The sequence below is a fragment of the Stegastes partitus genome, unplaced genomic scaffold (genome assembly GCF_000690725.1).
Source record: "Stegastes partitus isolate 25-593 unplaced genomic scaffold, Stegastes_partitus-1.0.2 Scaffold255, whole genome shotgun sequence".
Lineage (NCBI taxonomy): Eukaryota > Metazoa > Chordata > Actinopteri > Pomacentridae > Stegastes > Stegastes partitus.
Window position 1 is genome coordinate 508,878 of NW_007577986.1, and position 24,440 is coordinate 533,317.

Below are 24,440 nucleotides of genomic sequence, written 5' to 3' on the forward strand. Positions count from 1 at the left end.
TGCAGATTATGGTGTAAATACGCACGTCTGAGTCCGATTCTTCATTGTGCTCACTTCCTGCGCTGTGTGACCAGAGCTGTTGGGAGGATTTCCACAGCAGCGACTGCGACTGTCTCAGCCGAACCTGCAGGATAGCCATGAACGGTCCGCCGAGTCCTTCTCCAGCCCGATGGTTCCAGGCTCTGCGCAGGTAAATAACAGATTCAGTTCATGCAACATGTTTCTCCATGTGTGTGAGAAGTCGATTTCACCTCATGAGCTGCTGAGTTAACTCCGGCTTTGTTAAGTTTTCTGTGCATCACATGACTGGTTAAGAGTTATTTCCACTGTCCTTCCTGCCGGTGGGGCTTTTACTGAGCAGGTGCATAGGCTTAACTGCACAAGTTCAGGAGCACTGGGGAGCTGTTGGCTGGAATCAATATGAGTGGGAAAATGAGGGCGTGCTATGCTTGTCAGAGGAATGGACGGTTAACATGCAGAAGGTAGAGTGATGAGATCTGGAGAGGAAATGTGTTGATCAGCCTTATGGTGTTAAAACTAGTCCGCTGTTCTAGGACCAGGCTGGGGGAGCCATGTTTGAAGACATACGGTCTGGAGTGTGTGGAACTGCTGAGGAGGGCCAGAGTTGCCTTTCAAGCTGGACGCACCCTGAAGGAGAACTTCAGAATGACTCAGCTGGAGGCTGTGCTGCGAATGCTGGAGGAGCACGAGTGTGACTTTGTGGATGCTCTCGGGAGGGACCTTCATAAGGTGACGTTTGTCTCCTACAATGTTTATGTTTACTGCATCTTTCAGACAGTGAGACATGTCATAATGGTCCAAATACTTATTTTCCCCCTTTGTATATTTGTTTACACTCTGAATCTTTACAACCAGCCACGCTTTGAAACTGTTGTCTCTGAGCTGATTCTGGTCAAGAATGAGGCTCTTCATGCCATCAACAACTTAAAGAAGTGGATGCAGCCACAGCATGTGGAAAGAAATCTGGTGAGATTAGTGTTATTTAATGCCTCTTTTATCAGGAAAACTTCTTTATAATGTCATTTGGATTATTAATGACTTGCGTAACCTTTTTGGAGAGAACATTCCGTCTCGGTGCCACAAAGAAATGCATTGTGCTGAGCCCACTAAAGCAGATTAAAGCTAAGTTGCCTTGCCCTTTTGTAACAATAAAGTGGGCTTATGTCCTTTCCTCTCTTAGTCACCCTGCATCCTGATGAACTTCATGTGTGAGTGTTTTGTTTCACTTGTAACCTAATTCCAGGGTTGTCTCCTTTGTGCAGTCCACCTCATTGGATGAGTGTGTGGTGATCAGTGAGCCGCTGGGGGTTGTGTTTATTGTGGGGACCTGGTGTAGTCCTGTTCAAATGTGTCTGGTGCCGCTGGTTGGGGCCATCGCAGCAGGTGCAGCAAACATTCATTTATTCATTTAGCTGTCCCACACACAGGCTTACTGGGGATCTGACCGCCACTGATGAGGTTTTGTTCGTTTGTGTAGGAAACTGTGCCATCATTGGGCCCTCAGAGTGCGCTGCTCACACAGCAGAGCTGCTCCATCGTCTCACTCCCTTCTACCTGGACAATGTGAGTTAGCTGTCATGGGGCACTGATTTCTCTGTTGAATGTCTTTTACTTAACAAGTTAGCGTAGTTTTCTCAAAGAGTGACTTTTGTGGGGTTTTTTGCCCAAAAATTGAAAGGCAGGTGAATAACTTTGTCTGACTGGATTTTCATTCCACTCATTTCAGGTAGTTAGAAAAATGTATAATTTTGCCTGCTGCAGCCAGAAGGCAAATGCCCTCCACAATTTTAGCCCCCAGCAGAATGGATTAATGACTCATTCTGTATGAATCTAGTGAAGTATATACAATTTGGTATGTGATATATTTTAATTCTTTTTAAAATGAGGGCATTTGTTCAAAAAGGATCAAATGAGTCATTGTTTGTTGAAATTAGATTTTGTTCTGACATTCAGATCTGGTATTGTCACATGTGTGATTGAGCATGTCATCCCAGAAAGAGCTGAATAGTTGACCCGGTTATAATTCTCCTGTCTTTCAATGTACACTTTGATTGACGGTGACGTATAAGGAAGATGATGCTCCAGTACAAAGGAATGATCTGATACAGCTCTTGTTTTCCTCAAGGAATGCTTCCATGTGATTCTTTTAGGCACGAATGACTTGCCTGAAGTTGTGGAACTCAAATTTGATCACGTTTTCTTTACAGGTAAACAGACAATCACCTTCAAAATCAGCTTTTTGAGTGTCAATAGAATTATTCATAATGCATTAAACATGATTGTCACTCCTTAGGAAACAGAGAGGAGGGAAGCAGAATTGCTCAGGCTGCAGCCCGCACCCTCACACCAGTCACCCTGATTTTAGGAGGCAAGAACCCGTGTTATGTGGACCAACACTGTGACATTGCCACCACCGCGCAGCGCATCGCTTGGGCGCGTTTCCAGAATGCCGGACAGAGCTTAGTGGCTCCTGACTACATTTTGTGCCACGCGGATGTGAAAGCACGGCTGGTACAAGCCCTAAAGTGCTGTGTGATGCAGTTCTATGGTTCCGATCCCCAAGAGTCCCGCAGCTTTGGCCGCATGGTCAATCTGGAGATTTTCAACCGATTAAGAGACACATTGTGGAGATCTGGCAAGGTGGCTGTGGGTGGGCAGGTGATAGAAGCAGAGAAGTATATTGGTAAGAACATTCTACATTGGATTTCTCAGAATAATGTCCACTAATTCATGTAAAATATCTAATCCTGCGACTCTAAATGTTGTTTTTTTGTTCTCTCTGAAGCCCCAACAGTTTTGACAGAGGTGTCAGAATCAGACCCCATCATGCAACAGGAGATTTTTGGCCCAGTTCTTCCTCTTCTGACTGTAAACGATGTGGATGAAGCAATTGCCTTCATTAGTAAACAAGAGAAACCTCTTTGTGTGTATGCGTATTCCAGCAACAGTAAGGTACACGGCAGACACTGTATCCATTGCTGTGCATGAGGCAGCCAACGTTTATTCTGATCACCTTTTTCTGACAATGCAGGTCATATCAAGACTAATGAGCGAGACCTCCAGTGGAAGCTTTTGCTCCAATGACTGCATCCTTCAGAGTCTGACGGTGGCTCTGCCTTTTGGTGGTGTAGGTAAGTGTGAGGCATCACAGTGCATGCTGGTGGGACAATATAGCCTGCATTGATGTACCTTTGCAAATTTTTTTTGTTGTTGTTGTTGTTGTTAATATTTTATTTTATTTTGGTATCTGTTTTCTGCTTCTTTGCACCAATGGACCAAGTCAAATTCCTGGTGATGTAAAAATTACTTGGCAATAAAACTGATTCTGATTCTGATTGTTGTCAGGTGCCACTGGAATGGGTTCCTTCCACGGCCGCTACAGCTTTGATACCTTCTCTCACAGGAAATCATGCCTGCTAAGAGGCACACGGTTCGAGTGTGTCACCTACCTGCGTTATCCGCCCTACGAGGACCGCAATCTGTCCCTAATGACATGGGCCAGTACCTTGTCCCAGAAGAGCCAGGGCTGGTGCCAGATCCTGTGACTGTGTTGGAGGCCATGTGGGACAAAGCCATGCTGGAATAAAACCAACTGCCCCCTAAGTCATGAGCAGGGCTGACACCCAAGTGTGTTGTTACTGTACTGAAACAAATAAGAGCAAAAGCCTCTGGGGTACCACTGCATCTACCAGAGACTATCCATAGTATTTGGTTAAAGTCAATGTGTGGCAACTGTAGAACCGATGAAAGGTTCTCTCAAGTATTTAAAGTTTCACATCCTAACTCAACTTAGCTGAATGTACATGATGGAAACATTACCTGTGCAACATTAAATAACAGGACACTTTTTTGATGTGCATAAGTTTATTATAACCCATGATGATTGAACTGAGACAAATGTGGACCTCATTCCTATGTAATAATGTATTTACAATATGACTAAAGTATCTGCATAAAAAAACAACAAATCAAGTTTTTTTTTGTCTCAATACTCGTGTGGATGTGGTCATTCAGGTCTTTTGTAGATCTTCTCCTCGCTGCCTTCTTTCATGGCTGCATATCTGGCTACGGTGAACAGGTAGTCGCTCAGTCTGAGTGAAAATGTTGGAACAGTTATCAGATGTGTGGTGGAAGAGCCGTGTTCTCGTAAATTTTTAAACACGGGACTGACCTGTTCAAGAACTTGGCAACATCTGGATCTGCCTCCCCTGAGCGCACAATTGGGGCAACACTAAAACAACAACAAAGAGCTGTCAGGACCAATTGTGCAAGTGAAACAAGAGAAGTTGACTATGTTAAGTCATTTAAGGTAATACTACGATCATGAAACGTGCTGGAACTGACCTACGTTCTGCTCTCCGACAGACTGTCCGAGCCAAGTGCAAAGCTGCGCTGCTCTTTCCACCAGACTGTGAAACATAATGCATGTGTGAAAACCTGGGCTCTAACAGGAATAACATGTACACAGAAGCACAAATGGACTTACTGGTAAAATGAAGTTCGTCAGTGGAGGAAGTTCTCCTGTAAAGGTATCAATCCAGGTCTCCAAGTCTGCAATTGGCTGCGCGGTAAATTTTGTCCTCTCTAGCAAAAACAGAAGACCCCGGTATGATCTTTGAGTACAGAAAACATGATAAAACCACCAACTTTAGTGCATTAGACTAGCCAGCATATGCATACTTATATGACTTTCTCTTGCAGAAGATTGAGGGGTGGCAATATTGGAGCCCACATCTTGTAAAATGCACTGTATCTGCAATGTCAGAAGCAAAACTGTCAGAATAATGTACTTTGGTGAATGCGAACTGTTGGAGGAAGTTAATAAATGCAGCCATGGAAAAGCAAACCTTGTCCAGCTGATATGTGAACGTGTGACCTTTGTCGAGACAAAATTCTCTGGCCAACCTGTAATGGGAGTCGAAATGATAACTTCAGGGGCAGATTACAGACAAAGTTATGAAGTGAACTGCAATGTTGGAACTGTAGAAAATGTACCCTATAGCTGATGACAGCTCATCTGTATTTCCTAAGGCTTCAAAAACATGATCCTCCTTTGGCCTCCTTTCTCCTGTAAATGTGCTTGAGAAACCTGCACAGCAAGAGTCAACTTTTGTTAATACTGTTACTATAACAAAGCTGTGACATATCAGTTTGTGAGTTATGATGATCAATAACCTTTGTCTCCAGTTTTGGTGTATATTTTGGGTACCTTGTCATCCCCATGAGTGGCATAACTGTTGGGGGGAAAACACAGAAAGCGGAAAAGAAGAGAGATGTTTAGAAGATCTAGATGACTACAAAATTAATATTTCTTGATGCTTGTGCTGAGTCTGAACTTTCATGTTCAAACATTGCTGTCTGCTGTGTTAAAACTGGCTTTATTAGAGAGTATCTACCTGTGTAGCAGCTACCAGGCAGCAGTTTATAGTCAGCTACTTGCATAACAGCAACATTAGCTAAACACCTACTTGCACACAACAGGAATGTACAACTACCTTCTGTGTGAACACAAAGGTTTCTTCGTCCGATGCTCGCTTATGAACCTGCCTGTCCGAACAACGCAGCGGAGAAGAGCAGGTTTGATAACAAACGATGTCATTTTAAGCTACTGGTTAGCAGCTAAAGGTGAACGGCGGTTCGTAGTGTATTTTGTCCCTCCGAGGAGTCCGTAGTTAATGGGCGTTTCGTTTTCATCGTATGATTGGTCAACTCACCTGGTGGTGGCAGTGTTCTGGACGCTGATTGGTCAGAGGAAAACATGATCAACCAGCTGCGATGCTGATTGGATGCAGAACGTCAAACGTATGTGCGTCTCTTGTCCAGTGTCAGCTGTGTTTTTAACTCTGGATAACCACGCCGCGTCAAAGAGAGTCTGTGCTCTGGTTGTCTCTGTGTTCTTTGATTGTCAAAATGCGTCGCTAAACCCAGATATTCATCCTTCGTTGGTGAAAGTCACAGAGCTGCGGGGCAGAGCTGTCGACTGCTGGTTGCTGGTTCAGCGGATTAACATTAGCTAAGCTAGCTAACAGTAATACTGTCAGTGGAAAGTTGAACTTGAGGTCATCCAGCGGTTCAGCTTTGGACACATTACAGACTCTGGAAACTAACAGAAATGCAAGTCGAGGACGTGTTCGTGTCTGCTCCTGGGAAGGCCATCCTCCACGGAGAGCATGCAGTTGTTCACGGAAAGGTAACCTGTGAGGATGAGTGACAGCTCAGTGATTATAATGACTGTTTTATTTATTGGTGACCTTTGGTGCTCGGGTCAGTGTCTCAGCTGAAATAATGATATGAGGCTGGATGTTGGGCTTTTGCAGGACAGGCTTAGTTTATCACACAAAACTTTACTATTTAAGTTTCACAGTTTTTTTTTGTTTCTTGCCAGTGCATATTTTTGATTGCAGCTTGCCAGCCTCTGAAAGCCTGACACGTCTCATCATTTGTTCCAGTGGCTCTATGTTGCACTAATTTTTTTTTTTTATTATTATTGATTAATCTGCTAAATATTTTTGTTCAATAATTGATTACGTGTTTAGTCTCTAAAATGGAGAAAAATATTGAACAGACTTTACAGAAGCCCAAGATGACGTCCTAAAATGTCTTCTTTTGTTAATTACCCAAAGAATTTCAGTTTATTATCATAAAGGAGCAAAGAAACCAGAGAGAAGCCTTCAATCAGAGAACATTGACTTTATGCTCCTGTTTTCTTGCTGCCAATTTATTAATCAGTATATTTTTTGGCATATCCCATGTACATGTATCCCTGCAGGTTCATCTACATATGGCCTCTGAAAGATTTTGGAGATCATCATATTTTACCCATTTAATGTGAACACGTTGGGAGTACATTTATGATTGTTCTTGGACAGTGTGTTTTGTAATATTCTGTTTGTTTTTGAAATTTTTCGTTCAGTATAATGATGTTCATGTCTTCTTATTGTCCGTGCATTGTTGCAGAGTTACAGCCACTCCCTGTTTATTATGACCTCTCTTTGTTACAAACTATTTACCTGATTAGGACCTGAAGCGTCATAAATAAATGTATTTTTACAGGGTAGACGGTGTGCAGAATTCTGTTAATTACTGAGACAGATTATTTAATTATCAAAGTGCCTGGTGAATAGTTTAATAGTTGACACCAAATCAATTTGGAAATTTGGAATTAGGAAAATGTACCCAGTTATTACAAAACCATTGAATGCATCAGAAAAGAGCTGGTAGTGTTGTAACACCTTGATGAGCTGCTGTTAAAATGGTGAAAAAAATGTCATCCTTTATTGATCTTTTGCCTGTTCTGATGTTGCTTCATCACAGGTGGCTCTTGCTGTAAGTTTGAACCTGAGAACATATTTGCGACTGCAAGTCACCACCACTGGCAAAGTTTGCATCAACCTCCCAAACATTGACACATTCCACTGCTGGGACCTGTCTGAACTCAGGCGGCTCATCCATAATTTCCACGGTAAGAGAAGACGCAGCACTGGTTACCATAAGCTCATACGAACACTATGTTTTTGCTCTTGCATCTGTATCATGTTCATACAGTCCAATAACATGCATACAGTGACATTTCAGTGTTGAGAGAGTTTTTGAGAGAAATGTTAAATAGTGCACTTCATTTCCCACATTGTTTAGCATCATTGGAAGATGTAACGCAAACACCAGGCAGAGTGAGTTAAGATATGAGGAAACACTCCTTTTAAAACAAAGCACATTTGAGTTCTATTGCAGCTAAAACTTTGCTATCCGACAGGTTTTTAGGAAAAACGAACGGAACCCATTAAAAATAGCCTTAACATACCGACAGCCTTGGATTCCAACACCGACATGACATTTTACATCACAACTAAGTATAATGGTGTATTATCTGACTTAACAATCCGACAGATCGGCTACATTCAGACTGCAGGACTTAATGCTCAATTCGGATTTTTTTTGTGAAATCCAATGTTTGTTCACATTTCAATTAAATTCGACTTGTATGTGATATTTTGTGTGAACTTCATACGACCCAAAAGTGTCCCGCATGCGCAGAAGAGGACACAACGACGTCACACATAGCGAGTGTGTTCAGTGTTTGCGGAAGTAAACGCAGATGGTAACGATGGAGCGTATCTTGCCCCCCACTCCCCAGCCGCCGTCACCGTCGCCGCCGCCACCATCAGCATCAGCAGCCAAATACTGTCTGTGTGTTCTGGCCACTTCCACCCCAGGGGTACGCTCCGACGTGGTGGAATTGGCCGGAACGTGCACGATCACACTGGTCAATTAGGTGTTAAATCCAGCGATGCGTAATGTTCTAACAATACACTGGTTATTATAACAACTATAAACAATAAATATTAACAACAAATCACCTTTCAAGCATCAAGCCCTCCTTGTATCTCGACCTCCGTGTTGACAATCCGACAGCCTTTCTATCCGACATAAAAGAAGGTTTTACATGTAGTGTCGGATTATCGAGTCACAACTGTATGTTGTCCATGGAGATTATTAAATATAATCTGTTAGAAAAACTACTAACTCAAACTTTGACCAGATAAGCATATGAAATAATCGTCACCTTTTTGAAGAATTTTTAATTAAGTACACTTTTGTATATGCATCAGTTTTGTACGACTAAAGATCAAAGCGTGCATCGTTGTGATTTGTGTTTTTACTCGCGCTAATAGGTAAGCGGGACGAGGTGCAACGTCTGGATGCTGAACTCGTGAGGAGACTTCGTGAGTTCGTCGGTGTAAACAATGGAAACCTGGATACTTGCAGCATGGCCACCTTATCCTTCCTTTACCTCTACTTCTCACTGTTTGGATCAAGGTGAGATAGCACAAGTGTGTTCTCATCATTTGCTCATTTTATGTATCACGCAGATGACCACAAAAAACACAGCACAGATTTACAAAAAGTAAAGAAGCCGGGCCCGTTAAATGTCATCCTGAAGCAAAGCGCTTTAGAAATGTAGATGTATACGTATTGACGTTCTCCATCGACAGGCAACGGAAACAAACAAACAGTGTCTGCAAATCTGACACCTTCACCACCCGCAGGCGTTGAGTGTTGCTGCTGTATCTCATTTTTAACAGCTACTGATTGTGTGCGTTTGAGAGAGTGCAAGTGTAAAATGTTACCTTTTTGTCAGATTAAACATTCTACGCTGAATATCGGAAAGCGTGCACTCTGCTCATTCTATCATTAGTTCTCTGTGTTCCAAGAGTGTCCTTCTGTGTGCTTTTAGGAGCAGAGGGAAGAGGCGTCTTCACCAAATTTGAGAGAGATAGTTAAATCCCAGGGAGAAAAAAATTTAACATTTTGCCAAATCTAAGACATGAAGAGGTTGGCTTCATGAAAAAAAACATCTAGATGTGTAACTTTGCTGCCACAGAAGGAGTTTAATCAATGATGGGGGAGGAATTTTAAATGTATTACTTCAAAGGTGCACGCTTAAAGACTAAAGCTATAAAGCCAAAAAAAAAACACACACTACACTCATTGCCCAGAGGTGGTGCAACTTAAAATGGTAGCAGCTGTGACATTTTGTGCATGTAGGTGATGCAGGCAAAGTGTATAGTTGTTGAATGACAATTTTCCTCGACCTTGTGGGAATTCTGCAGCCTGTTAGACCCAAATTTGTGGGTTTGTGTGTGAGCAACAACCCAATTTAAATGAAATGAAATCAGGCTGATTTATCACATGTCGCACGGTGTACTGTTTAGTGTACTGTAGTGTATCATAGCGGGGTTACTTCTTGTTACATTTTATCCTTTTCACAGTGAACACTCCATGTGCTCACATCTCAATGCCATAAATTAGATAGAAATGATATGATATAGTGTATTGTTCAGCTGTTGTGTGAACTAAATGCGGTAAATGTAATTGACACTAGCAGAAAGTGACAAGTACTTGTCACCATCTGAGGGTGTATTAAACTGGTGCTTTACTGCTACCGTGCAGTGTTCAGCTCTTTCCTCTGTCTAGCTCTTAGGTTAATGTTTGTTTAGTAAAAACTGATGCAGATTGGTAAAAGGCAAAAAAATGATAAATTTGTCTTCTTGGAAATGAAGGCGGTAAAGAGAGACAGAAAGGTTGGATGTTAGTTTTAGCGGCTCCAGCTGCTGTGAACAGGGAAGATGCTCGGGAACATTAGAGCTGCAGGTTGTCAGGAGGTTTAATCTGTGCTGACACGGTGCTGGCGTGTCTGAGAGAGGTGATGGGTTCTGACAGGATGGCCACTAATGAGAGTCTGGCACTGGGCCACTCTGCACCCTTTAACAAGTCTGGATGTGTTTTTCCCTCGAGAGAAGAGCCGGACAATTAGTTTAGAGTATTCTTCTTTCTGCCCAAAAGCAGCTTCCCTGACAGACATTGACAGAACTGTCGAGTAAGTTTCTGTTGCATATAGTAGTGTATGTATTCCTATACATTACACTAACTATGCATATGCTGTAGCTGTGCTAGTAAATGTGATTATAAAGAAAGAGAAATAACACATTATTGACTTGATTTATCCAGTATTTTGTTTTGAAAGTGCACTGTTGCTGACTTTAAATGAGAAACTACTATTGTTTTTAATTAATAGGGAGTATTTCTCAATAGTTGTGTGCTTTTTCTCATTTTGGGGCTGCATTTGTAAATTCTTACAGTGATTCTTTTCTTAGCGAGCTGCCCAGCTTGACGCTGACTGTGTGGTCCGAGCTGCCGACTGGAGCAGGACTGGGATCAAGCGCCGCCTACTCTGTGTGTTTAGCTGCAGCTCTGCTCTGCGCAAGTGGAGCCATTCCTGCTCCTCTCAAAGAATGGGATCACACTGCCAGGTAATGACATTATGCTACGGAAAAGTCCTCATCATGAGCTGTGTATGATGTTGGTGTCAACCGCTGTTTTGCAGCGATAGAATTATGAAGCTTGATAATAGCACTCCAAACAGGACACTTAACTAAACACTAAGAAGCATATTAAATCATGGTTTCAAACAGTGCAAACTGTTTCAGGCGAAGGTTGATGTTTTGAAGGTAAAAGACCTAAAATCTCAACATTTATTTGGCAAATAGAAAAACAGATACATAAGTGTGCATTAACTCTATATTGCAAATCACAGTAGTTGCCTCACATACTCCAAATACTAATCTTATGATGATTTTTTTTTTTTAAAGAATGTGCCAACTCTTTCAATTCTTCTTCTAATTCTAACATTTAACATTCCCATAATATTTTCTATTCCAGATATTTAGTAGTGACAGAGGGCTTTTATAGAAATACAAATATCTGACACATTTTTCCCAGAAAAATGTGTCCTTTTGTAAAATCAAAGACAGAAATTAATGTTTGGATGTACTGTCAGTATGATACTCTTGTAATATATTGTACTACAAATACTTAGAGTCAGATTGCATAATCACAAACAGCAGCTCTGTAATAAATTAGTGAACATACAACTCTTTTTAATGCTGCGATACTCCATATGTATGTGAGGTAGTACAGGACAGGACATGGCTGGTCAGGGAGGGTTTGTTGGGCTTCTTCCTTTCATTTTTTAACGTCTGCAGGTGGTGTCAGGAGGACCTGGAGCTGATCAACAGCTGGGCTTTCCAAGGGGAGATGATCATCCACGGCAATCCTTCAGGAGTGGACAACGCTGTAGGAACCTGGGGTGAGACGTGAAATGGTCTTAAACTCACTCCCTTTACACACAACGCTCCTTAATGGAAACATCAGAGTATTTCACCACCACTGTTCATTATTATCTGATGGTTATCTATTTAATAATTTTGGTTTCCCTTCATGTAGGTGGCATGCTGAGATTCTTAGCTGGAAAGATAATACCACTGAGCAGGTACCAAAGCTAATTAACAATTTTTAATTTGACTTCATTTAAAAAGTCAATTAATAAAATCACAGCTTTTTTTTTTCCTTCTTCTTAAAACAAATATTGTCTGACTAAAATTAATACATCAGAGGAGCTCCAGAATAATATGCCTGTGTGAACTCTCTGATCTCTCTGCTTTACTTCCAGGGTGCCATTATTAAGAATCCTCCTCACTAACACCAAAGTACCACGTAGCACCAAGGTACTTGTTGCCAGGGTGAAGGACAAAATTAACAAGGTACTAAATGGTTTCTTCTCCCCGGTGTGTTACTTGCCGACACTGTAATTAATATAATAGGCGGTGCTTTTGCATGGCAGATACTCCAGAGCATGGCGTTGAGTGCCTTCATAAAATATTAAAATTAAACTCTTAGCCAGCACCCCTGTGTGCTGTTGCCTTGGTGACACCAGCAGGTGTGCAGATTTCTGCCTCAGACAGAGATGGGCCTGGATGGTGTTGTGGCAGTGTTGTGATCAGGCTGGAGCATAACCAAAGTCAAACCTACCATTTCACAATCTGTATTTGTATACAGTGGATCCATCAAAAAAAAAAAAAAAGAAACACCAGGTCTTGTAGAAAATACTCACAGGTATTTGCGGTGTTACACGGATACTTGTCCACAAGTCATGTTAGAAATTCTTGTTTTCCCCTCGTGCAGTTTCCCTCCATCATGACCCCTGTGCTTGACTCTGTTGATGCCATCTCCTGCACTTGTGAGAAAGTCCTCTCAGAGATGACCTGTGAGCCCATCACAGGAGAGCACTACAATATTCTAGAGGTACAAATTATTAGAAGACTGTGACGCGTTTTGCTCTGTAAACATGCCAGTAAGGCGTTAGAGGTACAACTATAGTTTTAATGCATCAAATATCTTAAACCAGAGAGCCAGTATAAATTGCCATTTAAGTTTTTAAGTACAGCCGTGTCGTATATTTTACAGGAGCTCATTGACATCAACCAGCACCATCTGAATGTGATGGGTGTGGGCCACCCTGCCCTGGACATACTGTGCCGGGTCACGTTGGCCAAAGGGCTCCACAGCAAGCTAACGGGTGCAGGAGGAGGAGGCTGCGGCATCACGCTCCTGAGACCAGGTACTGTAGGTCAATTGTGTTATGATTGCTACAACAGCGTGCATTTAAAATGTTTGCATTAACGCAACTTTAAAAGGGCAATACTTTATGTGCTGCTGTAATTACCCCTCCAGGTTAGATGATGCATATAATTCAAATGAATCCCTCATTTGATTTGCGCCTCTGGTGCATCCTTTAATTGATTTGTCTAATACTGAATTCAATATGATGAGGGAAGTTTGATGAGCCGAGCTGTCAGAATCCTGCTGACAGCAAATGTTCTGTTTTCCTCAAACGCTCACTCACTCTAAGTCTCTCCAACAACGACTTGATTGGCAGGAAATGATGAGAAGGCTGCACAAGAAGGGGCCTTTGGTGTGCGAGTACTACCGCACAATTGGTTCTAAGGAAACTTTGTATCATCCTCTCTTTGACAAAGCAAACAAGCGAAGAACCTGCAAGTTCAGACTTTGTTTATGCCTGCAGCCTGTAGCGTACTGAATTTTAATAAGTTTTAAATCCTTCAAATAGATTTCCAAATGCTCTTTATTTGTTTTCTTAGCAAGCGTTTCTGTCTGTGAGTCTCAGCAACTGCCAAGTAGATTGTCTTATATCTGTCAACTCTAATGCTCTCAGAGAGTCTTTATAGTAAAGCTCTTTGAGTTAAGGAAGCAAGCACTAAGTTATTTTATCTATGTGTTTAAAAGCTGCTCTTGCATCTGAAGGTTTCTACTTTTAACTGGACGTGTGGTTAGTTTTAACTGTGCAGCTGCGTCCTTTCTGTTGAGCTGCTGCTGGGCATTTCCTGGGTTTTGGACCATTTCCTTTGCAGCAAACAGCAGGGAAGTACCAGATGTTCAGGACAATCACACAGATCACACAAAGTCCTTATTTGTCTATGTCTATGAGGCTGATGGAGTTTTTCTGTCGCTCTAATGTGTTTTTGCTGTCGGTGACACAAACTCAACGTTTACCCCTGAAAGCACCACCGTAGCCCTTTTAGTTATAGACACTGAATTTAAATCTTTGCATTCACCAGCAGCTGTTCTGTTTGACTGTACTACATGTTTTGTGTTTCTAGCCAATCCTTTTCTGACATGACTTCACTATGACCTTTTTATTTGTAGAAACTGACTCCTTGGTTGTCCAGAGTACAGTGCAGGACTTGCGAGACTGCGGCTTTGACTGCTGGGAAACGAGTATCGGTGGGCCAGGTGTCCAGCAGCACTCTCCCCTCTCCGTTAAGGAGGACATTCTGGAGATTTTAAATCGTTATTGAAACTCAACTGTGACTGAACAAGAGGACAAAAACGCTGTGAACTAATAAAGCGGGCTGAGTGGACCGAGGAGCGTTGCACAGGGTGGGGCTGGACGGAGCTTCCTCAAGTATCAATTTCTATATTTTGCAGACTGAAGAAAACTCAACTTTTGAGACTAACGACAACAGCAACAATGAACTTGTTTTGGATGAGCAGAGTTTACATGTATTGTGAGGTACAAGCTCGTGTACTAAGCTCTTTGTCCACTAGATGGCATCAGAGTTGCACAGACGCTTTTTATGAAACAGAATTTACACTAAGAGACCCATAAAATTGATCAGTGTGTAAGTAAAGCATCGGCAGAATTAAAGTGCATTTTCTTCCAAATGTTTAAATCAGTAGGACCTGTCTGTCTTAATGCATTAGATGATCGCCAGCCTTTAAGTACTTTTTGCAGGCACTTTTACATTAAATGTTGCTGGACAACAGCAAGAATGAAAGAGATCTTCCTGTAGGATTTATTATACTGGATATGATGATGTAGAAAAAGTCCGGAAATAATAATGCAATGACTGTATTCAGAGAATGATTGACATGTGAGGCTTCACTCTCATGAATTATAATTATCAACACAGACGGATGCCTTTTCAGATTTAGTTCTGGCATCCTCCTTTATATCGCTGCATTGCTTTCTAAAGGCTGAAATGTAAAATTATGCTAAAACCAAAGACTTTTCTGTTTTCTTTCAGTTCAATTTCTTTCTCAGAGTATTTCAAATTTCTGTAATAGTTTGGCGAAATATTATTCTCGCTGCAGGATTACGCTCTGTTTATTTCTGCAGTTAAAGACTAACTGGCTGTGTTGTTTTGCTAATAGAGGACGGGGGGAAAAGGGGGACAGCAGGAGTGTGTGTGGCCTCTACGGAGCCTCTGGATTAGCGCCACTATAATGTGAATCAACAACAAGCAGTGTCCTTCTGAGTCACACATTTGTGCTGACACACACACACACACACACACACATGCGCGCACACACACACAACAGCTTTTCCAAATTCTTCTCCACCTAATCGCTCATCCTCCTAAGCATTACAAAATATTCTGCAAATGCCGCAGATACAGAAGACGGATCTGTTTAGAATATCCCTGATTTGGGGAAAAGGTCATTGTGGGATTCGGTTGAGTTTGAATATCCATTTCATTTTCTATTTTTTGAATGTCATGAAGATTGAGTAGTACAAATCTGGCAGTGTACGTGAATAAACGACATTTGTCACCCTCCCTCCTTTTCCGCCTGGCGCCCCCTCTGTCCTCTTGAATTGTGTCATCTTTATGTCAGGGCAGCCCCCCGTCAGCGTGCCGCACAGTTGCCCCTAACCCCTGCTGGAATTTAATTACCACTGCGCTTTTCAATTGAAATGGCATTGACGAGGGGGGACAAGAGGGAGACAACAGAGCCGGTTTTATTTGAAGCCCCTCTTTTTCTTTTCTGTCTCGGTCTCTCTCACTCCTTTTACCCCTGCGAGGCACAGATGGTATTTTTTTTATATCAATGTCAGCGCCTGCTTCTTTCTGCTCTGATGAATAGAATCTAAGGAGGGCCTGAGATTATTTCAGATAACAGAGGGAGTGAGGAATGGGGGTCAAGGATAGAGGGAGAATGTCAGAATTAGAGAGATACAGTGAAAGCAGTGTGCTGTCCCAGCAGTGAGGAGGCAGATGCACAAATCATTTAACATTTAACGTTTTGGGGGTTTTAGGGAGTTTTGTCTGGATGGATCAATGTGAGAGAATCAAGGATGAATAATTCATTTTGTCCAAGCAGGAGGAATGAAATGCTAAATGTGAATTTGCTGAGTGGTCATGCTCGCTGTGGCACATTCCCTCTGGTCCTCTGTCGACTGGTGAAATGCTTGTCAGGAGCCATTAAGTTTGAATACAGAATTAGACCTGACTGACAAGATATCATGTTGCTGATGTCCACTGGTTTTTGCTAACGGGGATTTAGTGTATTGCTTCCTACAGCCAGCAATTGCATTTACATATATAGATGTCTGAATTTGTCATTACAGAAAGCTTGTTTTTTATTACATTTTATGTCTTGGTGTCTGCGTGGAAAGGCGACGTGGAATCGGCCACACCGAGGAGGATTTGTGCGGCCGTCCTCTCACAACATCCGTACGGACACAATGACAGAGGCAACATCAACATCATGAGCTCCTCTCTGTCATGATGAGCTGTATGATCCTCTTGGGGGTATTTGCCCTTTCGGTAAGTGGGGGTTGGCGGACGGTGTTGGTAGCAGGGGTCTGATTAAGACAGTACGGCACAAGAGCGTTGTCAAAGAACTCAGAGGATTTAGTTTTACATTGTAAAACGTTTGGAGGAATTCTGTGTTGTTCTTGAAGTCCCAGGTCCTCATTATGCATTTGTTTTTCCTATAAAGTGATGCGTTTTTTTTTAAAAGCAAGAAGAAGAACACATTCTTCCCTCTGCAAATTAAATTCACAAGTAATAAAACACACCATTGCTTAATTCAGGACAGTCAGGAGCTTTGTTGCTCCAGCGTTAATTGGTCTGGTATGACCTGTATCTTATGTTAGCAAACTTTAAATAGATCCTGCGGACCTTACCGAGTCAGTGTAATGACTTTATGATTCCTCTTCTTGGACTATGCTGTATTTTAGCATCTATTATCATCTAGTGGTTTTGATTTGTGGAAACAGAAGCTGCTGTTCAGCAAAAGTTCCATAGTCTGGCTATTGGAATATGGATTTCAGTATTACCATATTGGACTGATTAAACACCAATCCCCAGGAGTTCCCTCTGCATTTGACTCGTGAACCCTCAAAACTAAACAATCTTTTCTTGTCAGTGGTTAAGAATGTCTGTCAGCTCTAAAGACATTTCTTATTTTTTCCTTAATTTTATTGGAATGATCTAGAGAGGCCCAAAGAGGTCAAATTAACATGTAGTTTGGAAAAAACAACAACAAAAGTCTAAAGCTATAGTAGCAAGCAGTGCTTTATGCTTAATGCTAATGTTAACCTGCCACATGGTCACAATGACAATGCTGATATTTATAATGTTGACCATGTACACCATCTTACTTCCATATTGTGCAAGGTAGTCAAAGTCTCACTGGTCCCAGAATGAACTTTTCAGCTCAAAACACTGCACAGATGGTTTATATTAAAATGACTGTATAACCCCTGGTTGTCACCCTGGTCCCAATGGGCAGGTTCAGTGTCTGTAGTTTTAAATGTAGCTGAGCTGCTGCTTTCCACGCCCCCTTCAGGAAGAAAACTCTCTCTACACCTGTGAGCACAGAGCAAAACAGTTGGCACAGAAAATCAGACAGAGATGCAAATTAGTCTGTGAGACCAGGACTTTCTGTCTCTTCTAGTCTTCTCTCTAAGTGGTCATTTTACGCACACTGTTGTTGTTTTTAACTGTTGTGTGCGGTGAGTTTGTCAGATGACGTGGTTATAAAATCACTAGTGGTGCAGAGTAGCAGCGTAGAAAAAGGCTCTGAGGTAACTGCTGGTTAACATTTAGTTTAAATGGACTGTTTTCATACTTGTTTTGATGTCTGACAGCAACAATACATAAATTAAAACGGCTTCATTCAGGTGTAATAAAATGCAGTATATGTGAGCACAGAGAGCAGGAAAGAAGTAAACACGATCTGGATTTAGGGTGTACTAAAGCACAACAGGTCACATGAAAACACAGTAACCCACACAGTCCATGTTAATTGGTTTTAAATCACTGTTAAAATTCCCAAAACACAACGAAATAGACCTTTAACATGCAAATATTTGCTAATCAGGATTAAACACAAAGTGCAGCTGAATGTCATTTGCAGATTTGGTCTTAAAATGTTCAACTAAAAATGTTGATAAACTAATGTCGGTGCCAAATTTGTGGTAATTCAGCCAGAAGTGATAGGCATATTCACTAAAAACTATACATCTATAAATCATGTGATGGTGTTACAGGAAAAGTCTCCAAACTGATTAGGATGCATCATCTAGCAACCATGAATGTCCACGGGGAAAAGGATATCTGAGATCAGCGAGGACCAAAGTGGTTGACAGGTCAATAGACTGAAATGAAAACAATGCCATTTGCATGGCTGAAAAAAGTCAATATCAGGGAAAGGTCTTAAAATAGAAATAATTTTGTGTGGAAAAAATGTTTTTTTTTTCTACTTTCACATCCTGTAAACAAGACATTCTGTCATCTCATTCCCCCCTCAGATTTATTTTGCGAGCCCCTGTGGGCCTCCTGACCCCCAGACTGGGAACCTTTACTGTTCTTAGACAAAATATTTCAAATGAGGTTTCCACCTGGAGAGTCTGTTTGGTCTAGAACTGGGCTTCTTTTAATGCTTGTGAAATGGGCCCACAGTGTACAGACCTGCTTGAGCTGTATTACTGTAAACATCTGAAACACATGACACAGAGCAACTCCAGTCCACGTCCTAGTTTCCATCATGGAATTGTATCATGTCATAGTATTGATCCCGTAATTGATCCTGTGAAGTTGAGGGCATCTGCAACATACTCTGTCATCCCTCAGTGCCAGGAGCGCTCTTGTTTAATTGCAGGCTAAGGCGCTGGTTTTTCATGTTGCCTTTGAAAAGCCTCATTGATTTTTATACCACCCTTCATCCTTGCTGTGCTCCGTTTTAAGAGCAAATCCCTTGTGTCGAAGTTGCCCAGAATGTAGAAGTACGAAATCTGTCAGCGCTTTTCACAAGGCTTCCAGGTGCTATCCAGACACGTTAACACTCAAGTTAAAAAAAGTCAGGCTTCGGCATCACTGTTTTTTTTGCTTTTTTTTTTTTTAAATGTTTAAACGGAAAAAAGAAGAAGAGAGGCTGTGCTACATTCTTCCAGTCTCTGTCTCATATGGGACCAGTTGAATGGGAGGTTGAGTTCAGGGCACAAGGTCAAGCTTCATCACTTTAGCTCTGCCTGTTTGTGTTGCCTTTGGGGGAGAGAGAAAGGTATGCCCAGTATTTTCGGTTGAGTCAAAGTTTTATTTGACTACTTTTTTGGCATCGACAAGGATATATGTTAAATCAGTTTAGCTCTTCCTGTTTTTGATGCATGAAGGGCTCATGCCCGAGAAACACATTCGACTTCAAGAATACATTGCATTAAATCATGAACTAATCTGAATCCAATAATCCAAACAGGAATGTTGTTTTTTTTTTCCGGCGTCAGGCTTTAAACTGCAGCTTACTGGCACCGAAATATATTCAGTACATGAGGGTCTATATAGAACAAAAACATCCTAAATGAAATTTGATTTGCATTAATTTGAGAAGCAGCTTATCTAACATTCATACTTTGAACTTGCTTTGAATTCAAAATAGGTTCTCATCATTTCCCTGGGATTGCAGCCAATTTATTGGATTCCGTTTTTTTTTTCCCCTCAGTGGCTCGGGGAGGAGGATGATCTCAAAATGTTATCACATGACACCATGTGATTGATGGACCATTAAAATGTCAGCCAGATGTACTTAAAACCACAGCTTTTAGGTTGATAAATCATGGCACAAATGGATACATAAAGCTGTTAGAAACAAATATTCCCATCTAGAGCTATCTGCAGTCAGATTGTAATGGATGTTTCTATCTGATGGTCTGTCTGTCTCTGTATGTTTCTTTCTTCACATTTTCCCCTCTTCCAGTGTATCTCTGGACCACTGCAGTCATGTAATTACAATGGGACAGGTAGGAGTGTTCATATTTCATCTGCTGCATTCACGATAACATCTAATAATCCGAAAGCGTTGCAAAATTGGTATCTCGTTGCTCATGCATTATGAATGAGTCACTGATTGCTTTTTTTGCATAGATTAGCAATCATTTCACAGAAATCTTTCTTATAAAAATGTGCCAGGAGGGTTCTATCTCTTTTTCTGAAGAGTTGAGTTGCCACATCCCGCTGCTTTTTAAGATAAGACAGATCAGGTGATACCACTTCTCCCCCTTGCCCCTCTGCTCCTTCTCTTGCTCTCTGATTTATTTCTCTATGCATATCATCATGGGGGGGATAAGTGAAATTTTCAGCCCACTTTGCAGCTGATTGCTCACTTAGTGGATATATTCAGCATCTGCAGTGTTATTGTGTTTGGAGCCAAGTGGCTAAGTACCACTGAGATTCTTTGGCATCAAAGTAAACATTTGTCGACTCCAGGAGTGCATCGGGGGAAGCAAATCTTCTTCAAGGCTCTGAGTTGTGTGCTGTACATATGGATTTCCGTGACCTCTGGTTGTCCTGATTTGTAGCCACAGATTGGCATAACACATAAGAGGCTGGTACGGTCTAATGGCTAGGAAAATAGGCTGAGTACTAGATCCCAGTGTGGGGTGCCAAGCGAGGTTTACATACTAGTTGTGTTTCCTGTCAGGCAAATAACCTGTTTCACAGGCACAATGATCTACATCATACAGTGAAACGTCAAGTCAAATGTTTTTCACAGAGCACTTTTATAAACAGCATAAGCGGTGCCACTCTTGTTTCTACGCAGACTCAACATGAAACAGTTTTTATGCTTTATATTTACACATGAAAGCTTCGGTTTTAATTGAAGCTTTTCTTTTCTTTTTTTTTTCTCCAATGGTTTGATATATATAGACTTCGATTTCAGCTCTGCCTTGTTGCTGACAGAATAACGACAGAAAAGTGTCAACAGTATGAGGGTGCACGAGGTGTATGCATGTGTGGATGCCTGCACTGTGTCTCCCATCGTAACCCCTGGCCTTTGCCCCCTTCCCCCAGATGGGCAGACTCTCAGCCAAGGCCCTGTGGAGGTTGGTGCCCTCTGCCTGACAGCCCGTCACTGTGCTATAGTGGTGATTTTTTTCTGCAGGAGATGGTGTCTGATTGGGAGCAGTGTGTGAATAGCCCTGTCACACTCGATAAGCCAGCAAGACGACCTGTGACGGGGACATATGGCATGTTTGACAGGGAGAGAGGGTGCGAATCGCACTGAATGATAAAATGGTGTTTTTCCCCCTTCGGCAATGTCATGCTTTCAGGCAAGCGTGTGGACCATCGCTCACTCAAGCGGCTGACTCCGGCCTCCTTGTGACATCTCCTTCAAGGTCCTGGGTTTCTCTGCCTTGCGCCTGGCCAATTCTGACACTGCGAGCCTTTGCTGCTCACAGCTGCTCTGTTCGCTTGTCGATGTGGGGAACATAATTGGATATCAGTTTAGTTTAGTGATGCAGACTGGGAAATTCATCTTAAGAGCCTGTTCGTCAGAGCTCCTCTTAAAGCTCTCTGGCACCGCAGCCCTTCATCCTGTCTCTTCTCAGCCTGTCACACGCCTCACACTGTTGATTAATACACACACAGTCTCATCAGACGACTCTAATTGATGGGTTCAGCCTCCTCGGGACCCTGATTTATTTAAAGGGCCATGAACACTGAAGAAAGACGAAGAAAGAGAAAGGAGGAAGGAGACAAGCGGGTCTGGATTTAAGTGTGTCGAGGAAATTATTGAGTTGAACTGCACGCCTCTCATCCTTACTGTCAGCTGGGTCTTGACTTCTGGTGTTGCAGCCTCAACTCCTATCCTGTCAGGTGTCACATTGTCAGTGTTTGTGGCCGTGACAGACAGCCCAGGTGTCACACTCAGGCTTCAGTGCACCATCAGGCACCTCTGCTCCGGTCCCCAGTGGCTCACAGTCAGAGAGACAGCACAGTCCAATAACCCCTCTCAAACCCGGCATGTCTTGCTCCCTGGGGAGTCCCCTGTGGAGTTTACTCTCTGTCCATTGGGCCAGAACTTAGAAACTCTGCCAATGGTCACATGATCCTGCTTTCACTCTGAATGCTAATTATAACACTCCAACTGCTACAGTGCTCTTTCTGCCATTGTAAAGACTGTTTCTGCTGCTTCTTTCTCTGAGACACAAAGAAGTAGGGCATGTCTCTAAATTCACTGATTGGTATTGATGGGGGGATACAGGGCTGCATCAGCTGATTCCAGAATAACAGCTGATTCATTTGAAAGCCAACTGTAGCATTCAGATCTTTGTAGGTGGACTTGTTTAAAGCTGATCAGTATGTTAAAAACAACATAGGATCTAATGACTGTGTTTTAATGTGAAAGGTTAGCTGTTGTAATGAACCCACATAAAATTATTACTGGACTCTGCAGAGCTTTATAGAGTCTTTCAGTTTAGTGTTTTGGTTTTACGGCCTACAACTTTACTGTTTTGGTTCTCTCTGCTACCATTTTTGACTGCAGCATGCAGCTGCTTTTAGCAAGATACTCTAAAGGGCTGTAAGGAAAGTAAATATTGGACTTACAGAACTCAGGGGACGCAAATAGGACTCCACATGAATACTACTCTGTATCTAGTGGTGACTTGTGAGAGTGTAATGCAAGTTCATGAAGTCAGCTTGAAGGGTGATAATATGTCAGTACTGTGTTCACAGCTTGTTTCTAAATTGCCAAAGTGTCAAAAAAACAGTTAGTGCAGAAAAGATTCGTTGCGATAACTATTTAATGCCAATCAGCGAGCAATTTTAGAAGACAGGCAGCTTGTTTTTGAAGCGAAAAATCTTAGTTTGAAGTGTTGAGCTGATAAAATTAACAAAAAAATTAAGATTAGATTATGCACGTACAGAAAAATAGATAGAAAGAAAGACACTGTGGTCGTTTCTATACCACTACAGTTATTGTTTGCTCCACTCCATTCACTTTAACTAGTGTACATTATCTGCAGGTAAGCATCTTGATCAACTTAAATGATGGTAAACAACCCCGTTTATAAAAGCGGTGTTGTTCCCAATGTGTTACAGCATTAAAACGCTACTTACAAACAGCAGTAACACTCCTGTAGTATTGAATAATGACTTCTATGAATACTGTTATTTTTTTACTGGAATATTTTTAAAATTTGATGTTGACACCTAAATAAGGCTTCCTCTGTCTCTGTCAGTGAAACACTGCTGATTGCGTTGAGTCAGGCTGATTATTCTACATGCCACATTTCATACATTTACACCTAATCAGTGTAATTTTAACCATATCTCATAACTCCATGTCATCCATTGGGAAAAGACAGTCTGTTGTTATGTATCTTATTGTGGTTTTCTGACTTTATAATACTGTAATAATCACTTATTTATGTTTATTTAATTCATATAGCATTGAAAAAAAAAAATTAAATAGCTCCAAAGTTAAATTCCGCAGTTTCCTTTATACGTTTGACGATGTTGTATAATTCATTCACAGTTTGGCCTTCACTTCTTGCATGTCCATAAATTGTGTTGACATTTTTCCATTTCTCAGAATTGCTGTCCACGCCTGTGTGAACACTTTTGTGACAGCTGCTGTTCCACTGGACACAGTTTCAAGCTGAGCAGAGATAAGCCAGGACCTTCACTCATTGACCCCACATCAGATTTTTTTTTTGTTCTGGATTCCATCAATAAGGCTTGAGTGGCAGGCTATCCTCTCATGCAGCCGCTATGTCGAATGCTAAAGTGGTCTCGGCCTTGCAGCGAGAGATGACCTCAGTGTTGTGATTGCTCTGCTGCATTGCCATCAGAGGAAAAGAGGGGGTCTTTATCACTCGCTGCGCATTAGTGGTGTGTCTTCTCTGTGCGATGATTGTTTGTTAATCAGCACTTAGAGTCCTTGGTAGTAAAAGAAACTTTAGTCAAGTAGCCATTTTAAGGATTTGGTCATGTTTTATTTTATGCATTTCCCAGGAAGATTATAGGGATAGCTGGCTCTACAACAATATTCATAAATATGCATCGGGCTTTGTGAAACACTACAAACACAAAAGTGGCCATTTTGCATGATTGCATTCACTTACAGGAGGATAATATTGTGAGGGGGGGGAAAGCAATTTTAAAGAATTGTGAAATAAATAAACTCTCAGACTGTTATAAAGAATGGATTTTTTAGGATGGAAAACAAACACGACATGCAGCAAATACACAAGTCGAACCGATGCTGGCTGTTCATCAGTGTGGAGGATGTTTCTCTCAGTTTCTCTCACGCTTGCTGTTAAACATATTTGTTTTTAAGGACGTGATAATGAATTCAAATCACTCTAATAGTTCAAGAAATTATTGCTAATTTCTGTTGTAAACACAAAATGAGTCTTTTTAAGGTCTCCTGTTGTAACGATCACACCCGTATGAGGGATCCAATGATTACTTTCCCTGCTTGTGCTGCTT

The 24,440-nt window shown here is 41.7% G+C and overlaps 3 protein-coding genes across 3 annotated transcripts; 2 read left to right on the plus strand and 1 right to left on the minus strand.

Annotated features, from left to right (window-relative positions):
• The first annotated feature begins 117 nt into the window (after window positions 1-117).
• Window positions 118-3,982, plus strand: aldh3b4 (aldehyde dehydrogenase 3 family, member B4). Its single transcript, XM_008282062.1, has 10 exons — window positions 118-190; window positions 555-750; window positions 877-987; window positions 1,284-1,404; window positions 1,499-1,584; window positions 2,147-2,228; window positions 2,315-2,704; window positions 2,807-2,973; window positions 3,053-3,152; window positions 3,367-3,982. The coding sequence occupies exons 1-10, from the start codon at window positions 138-140 to the stop codon at window positions 3,564-3,566; spliced, it is 1,506 nt and encodes a 501-aa protein (XP_008280284.1). The 5' UTR covers window positions 118-137; the 3' UTR covers window positions 3,567-3,982.
• mmab (metabolism of cobalamin associated B) lies at window positions 3,873-5,666 on the minus strand. Its single transcript, XM_008282061.1, has 9 exons — window positions 5,517-5,666; window positions 5,197-5,255; window positions 5,017-5,110; window positions 4,869-4,926; window positions 4,702-4,774; window positions 4,508-4,605; window positions 4,366-4,430; window positions 4,193-4,252; window positions 3,873-4,112 (listed from the first exon to the last, which is right to left on the minus strand). Exons 1-9 carry the CDS (start codon window positions 5,618-5,620, stop codon window positions 4,028-4,030), a joined length of 696 nt encoding a protein of 231 aa, XP_008280283.1. The 5' UTR covers window positions 5,621-5,666; the 3' UTR covers window positions 3,873-4,027.
• Window positions 5,667-5,870: 204 nt separating this feature from the next.
• Window positions 5,871-15,503, plus strand: mvk (mevalonate kinase). The gene is made up of 10 exons (XM_008282063.1): window positions 5,871-6,211; window positions 7,336-7,483; window positions 8,694-8,838; window positions 10,677-10,832; window positions 11,565-11,668; window positions 11,806-11,851; window positions 12,032-12,122; window positions 12,544-12,663; window positions 12,826-12,979; window positions 14,086-15,503. The coding sequence occupies exons 1-10, from the start codon at window positions 6,134-6,136 to the stop codon at window positions 14,235-14,237; spliced, it is 1,194 nt and encodes a 397-aa protein (XP_008280285.1). The 5' UTR covers window positions 5,871-6,133; the 3' UTR covers window positions 14,238-15,503.
• Window positions 15,504-24,440: the final 8,937 nt, after the last annotated feature.

What these genes read in the sequence shown, in the direction of transcription:
- mmab (XM_008282061.1), bottom strand. Translation starts at nt 5,620, where the DNA reads ATGACATCGTTTGTTATCAAACCTGCTCTTCTCCGCTGCGTTGTTCGG. An exon ending in GAGCTGTCATCAGCTATAGG is followed by an intron (nt 4,927 to 5,016) that starts GTACATTTTCTA and finishes CTCCCATTACAG; the next exon opens with GTTGGCCAGAGAATTTTGTC. An exon ending in TGACGAACTTCATTTTACCA is followed by an intron (nt 4,431 to 4,507) that starts GTAAGTCCATTT and finishes TATGTTTCACAG; the next exon opens with TCTGGTGGAAAGAGCAGCGC.
- mvk (XM_008282063.1), top strand. Translation starts at nt 6,134, where the DNA reads ATGCAAGTCGAGGACGTGTTCGTGTCTGCTCCTGGGAAGGCCATCCTC. An exon ending in ATGCAGTTGTTCACGGAAAG is followed by an intron (nt 6,212 to 7,335) that starts GTAACCTGTGAG and finishes GCTTCATCACAG; the next exon opens with GTGGCTCTTGCTGTAAGTTT. An exon ending in GCTCATCCATAATTTCCACG is followed by an intron (nt 7,484 to 8,693) that starts GTAAGAGAAGAC and finishes TCGCGCTAATAG; the next exon opens with GTAAGCGGGACGAGGTGCAA.
- aldh3b4 (XM_008282062.1), top strand. Translation starts at nt 138, where the DNA reads ATGAACGGTCCGCCGAGTCCTTCTCCAGCCCGATGGTTCCAGGCTCTG. An exon ending in TCGGGAGGGACCTTCATAAG is followed by an intron (nt 751 to 876) that starts GTGACGTTTGTC and finishes CTTTACAACCAG; the next exon opens with CCACGCTTTGAAACTGTTGT. An exon ending in AGCATGTGGAAAGAAATCTG is followed by an intron (nt 988 to 1,283) that starts GTGAGATTAGTG and finishes TCCTTTGTGCAG; the next exon opens with TCCACCTCATTGGATGAGTG.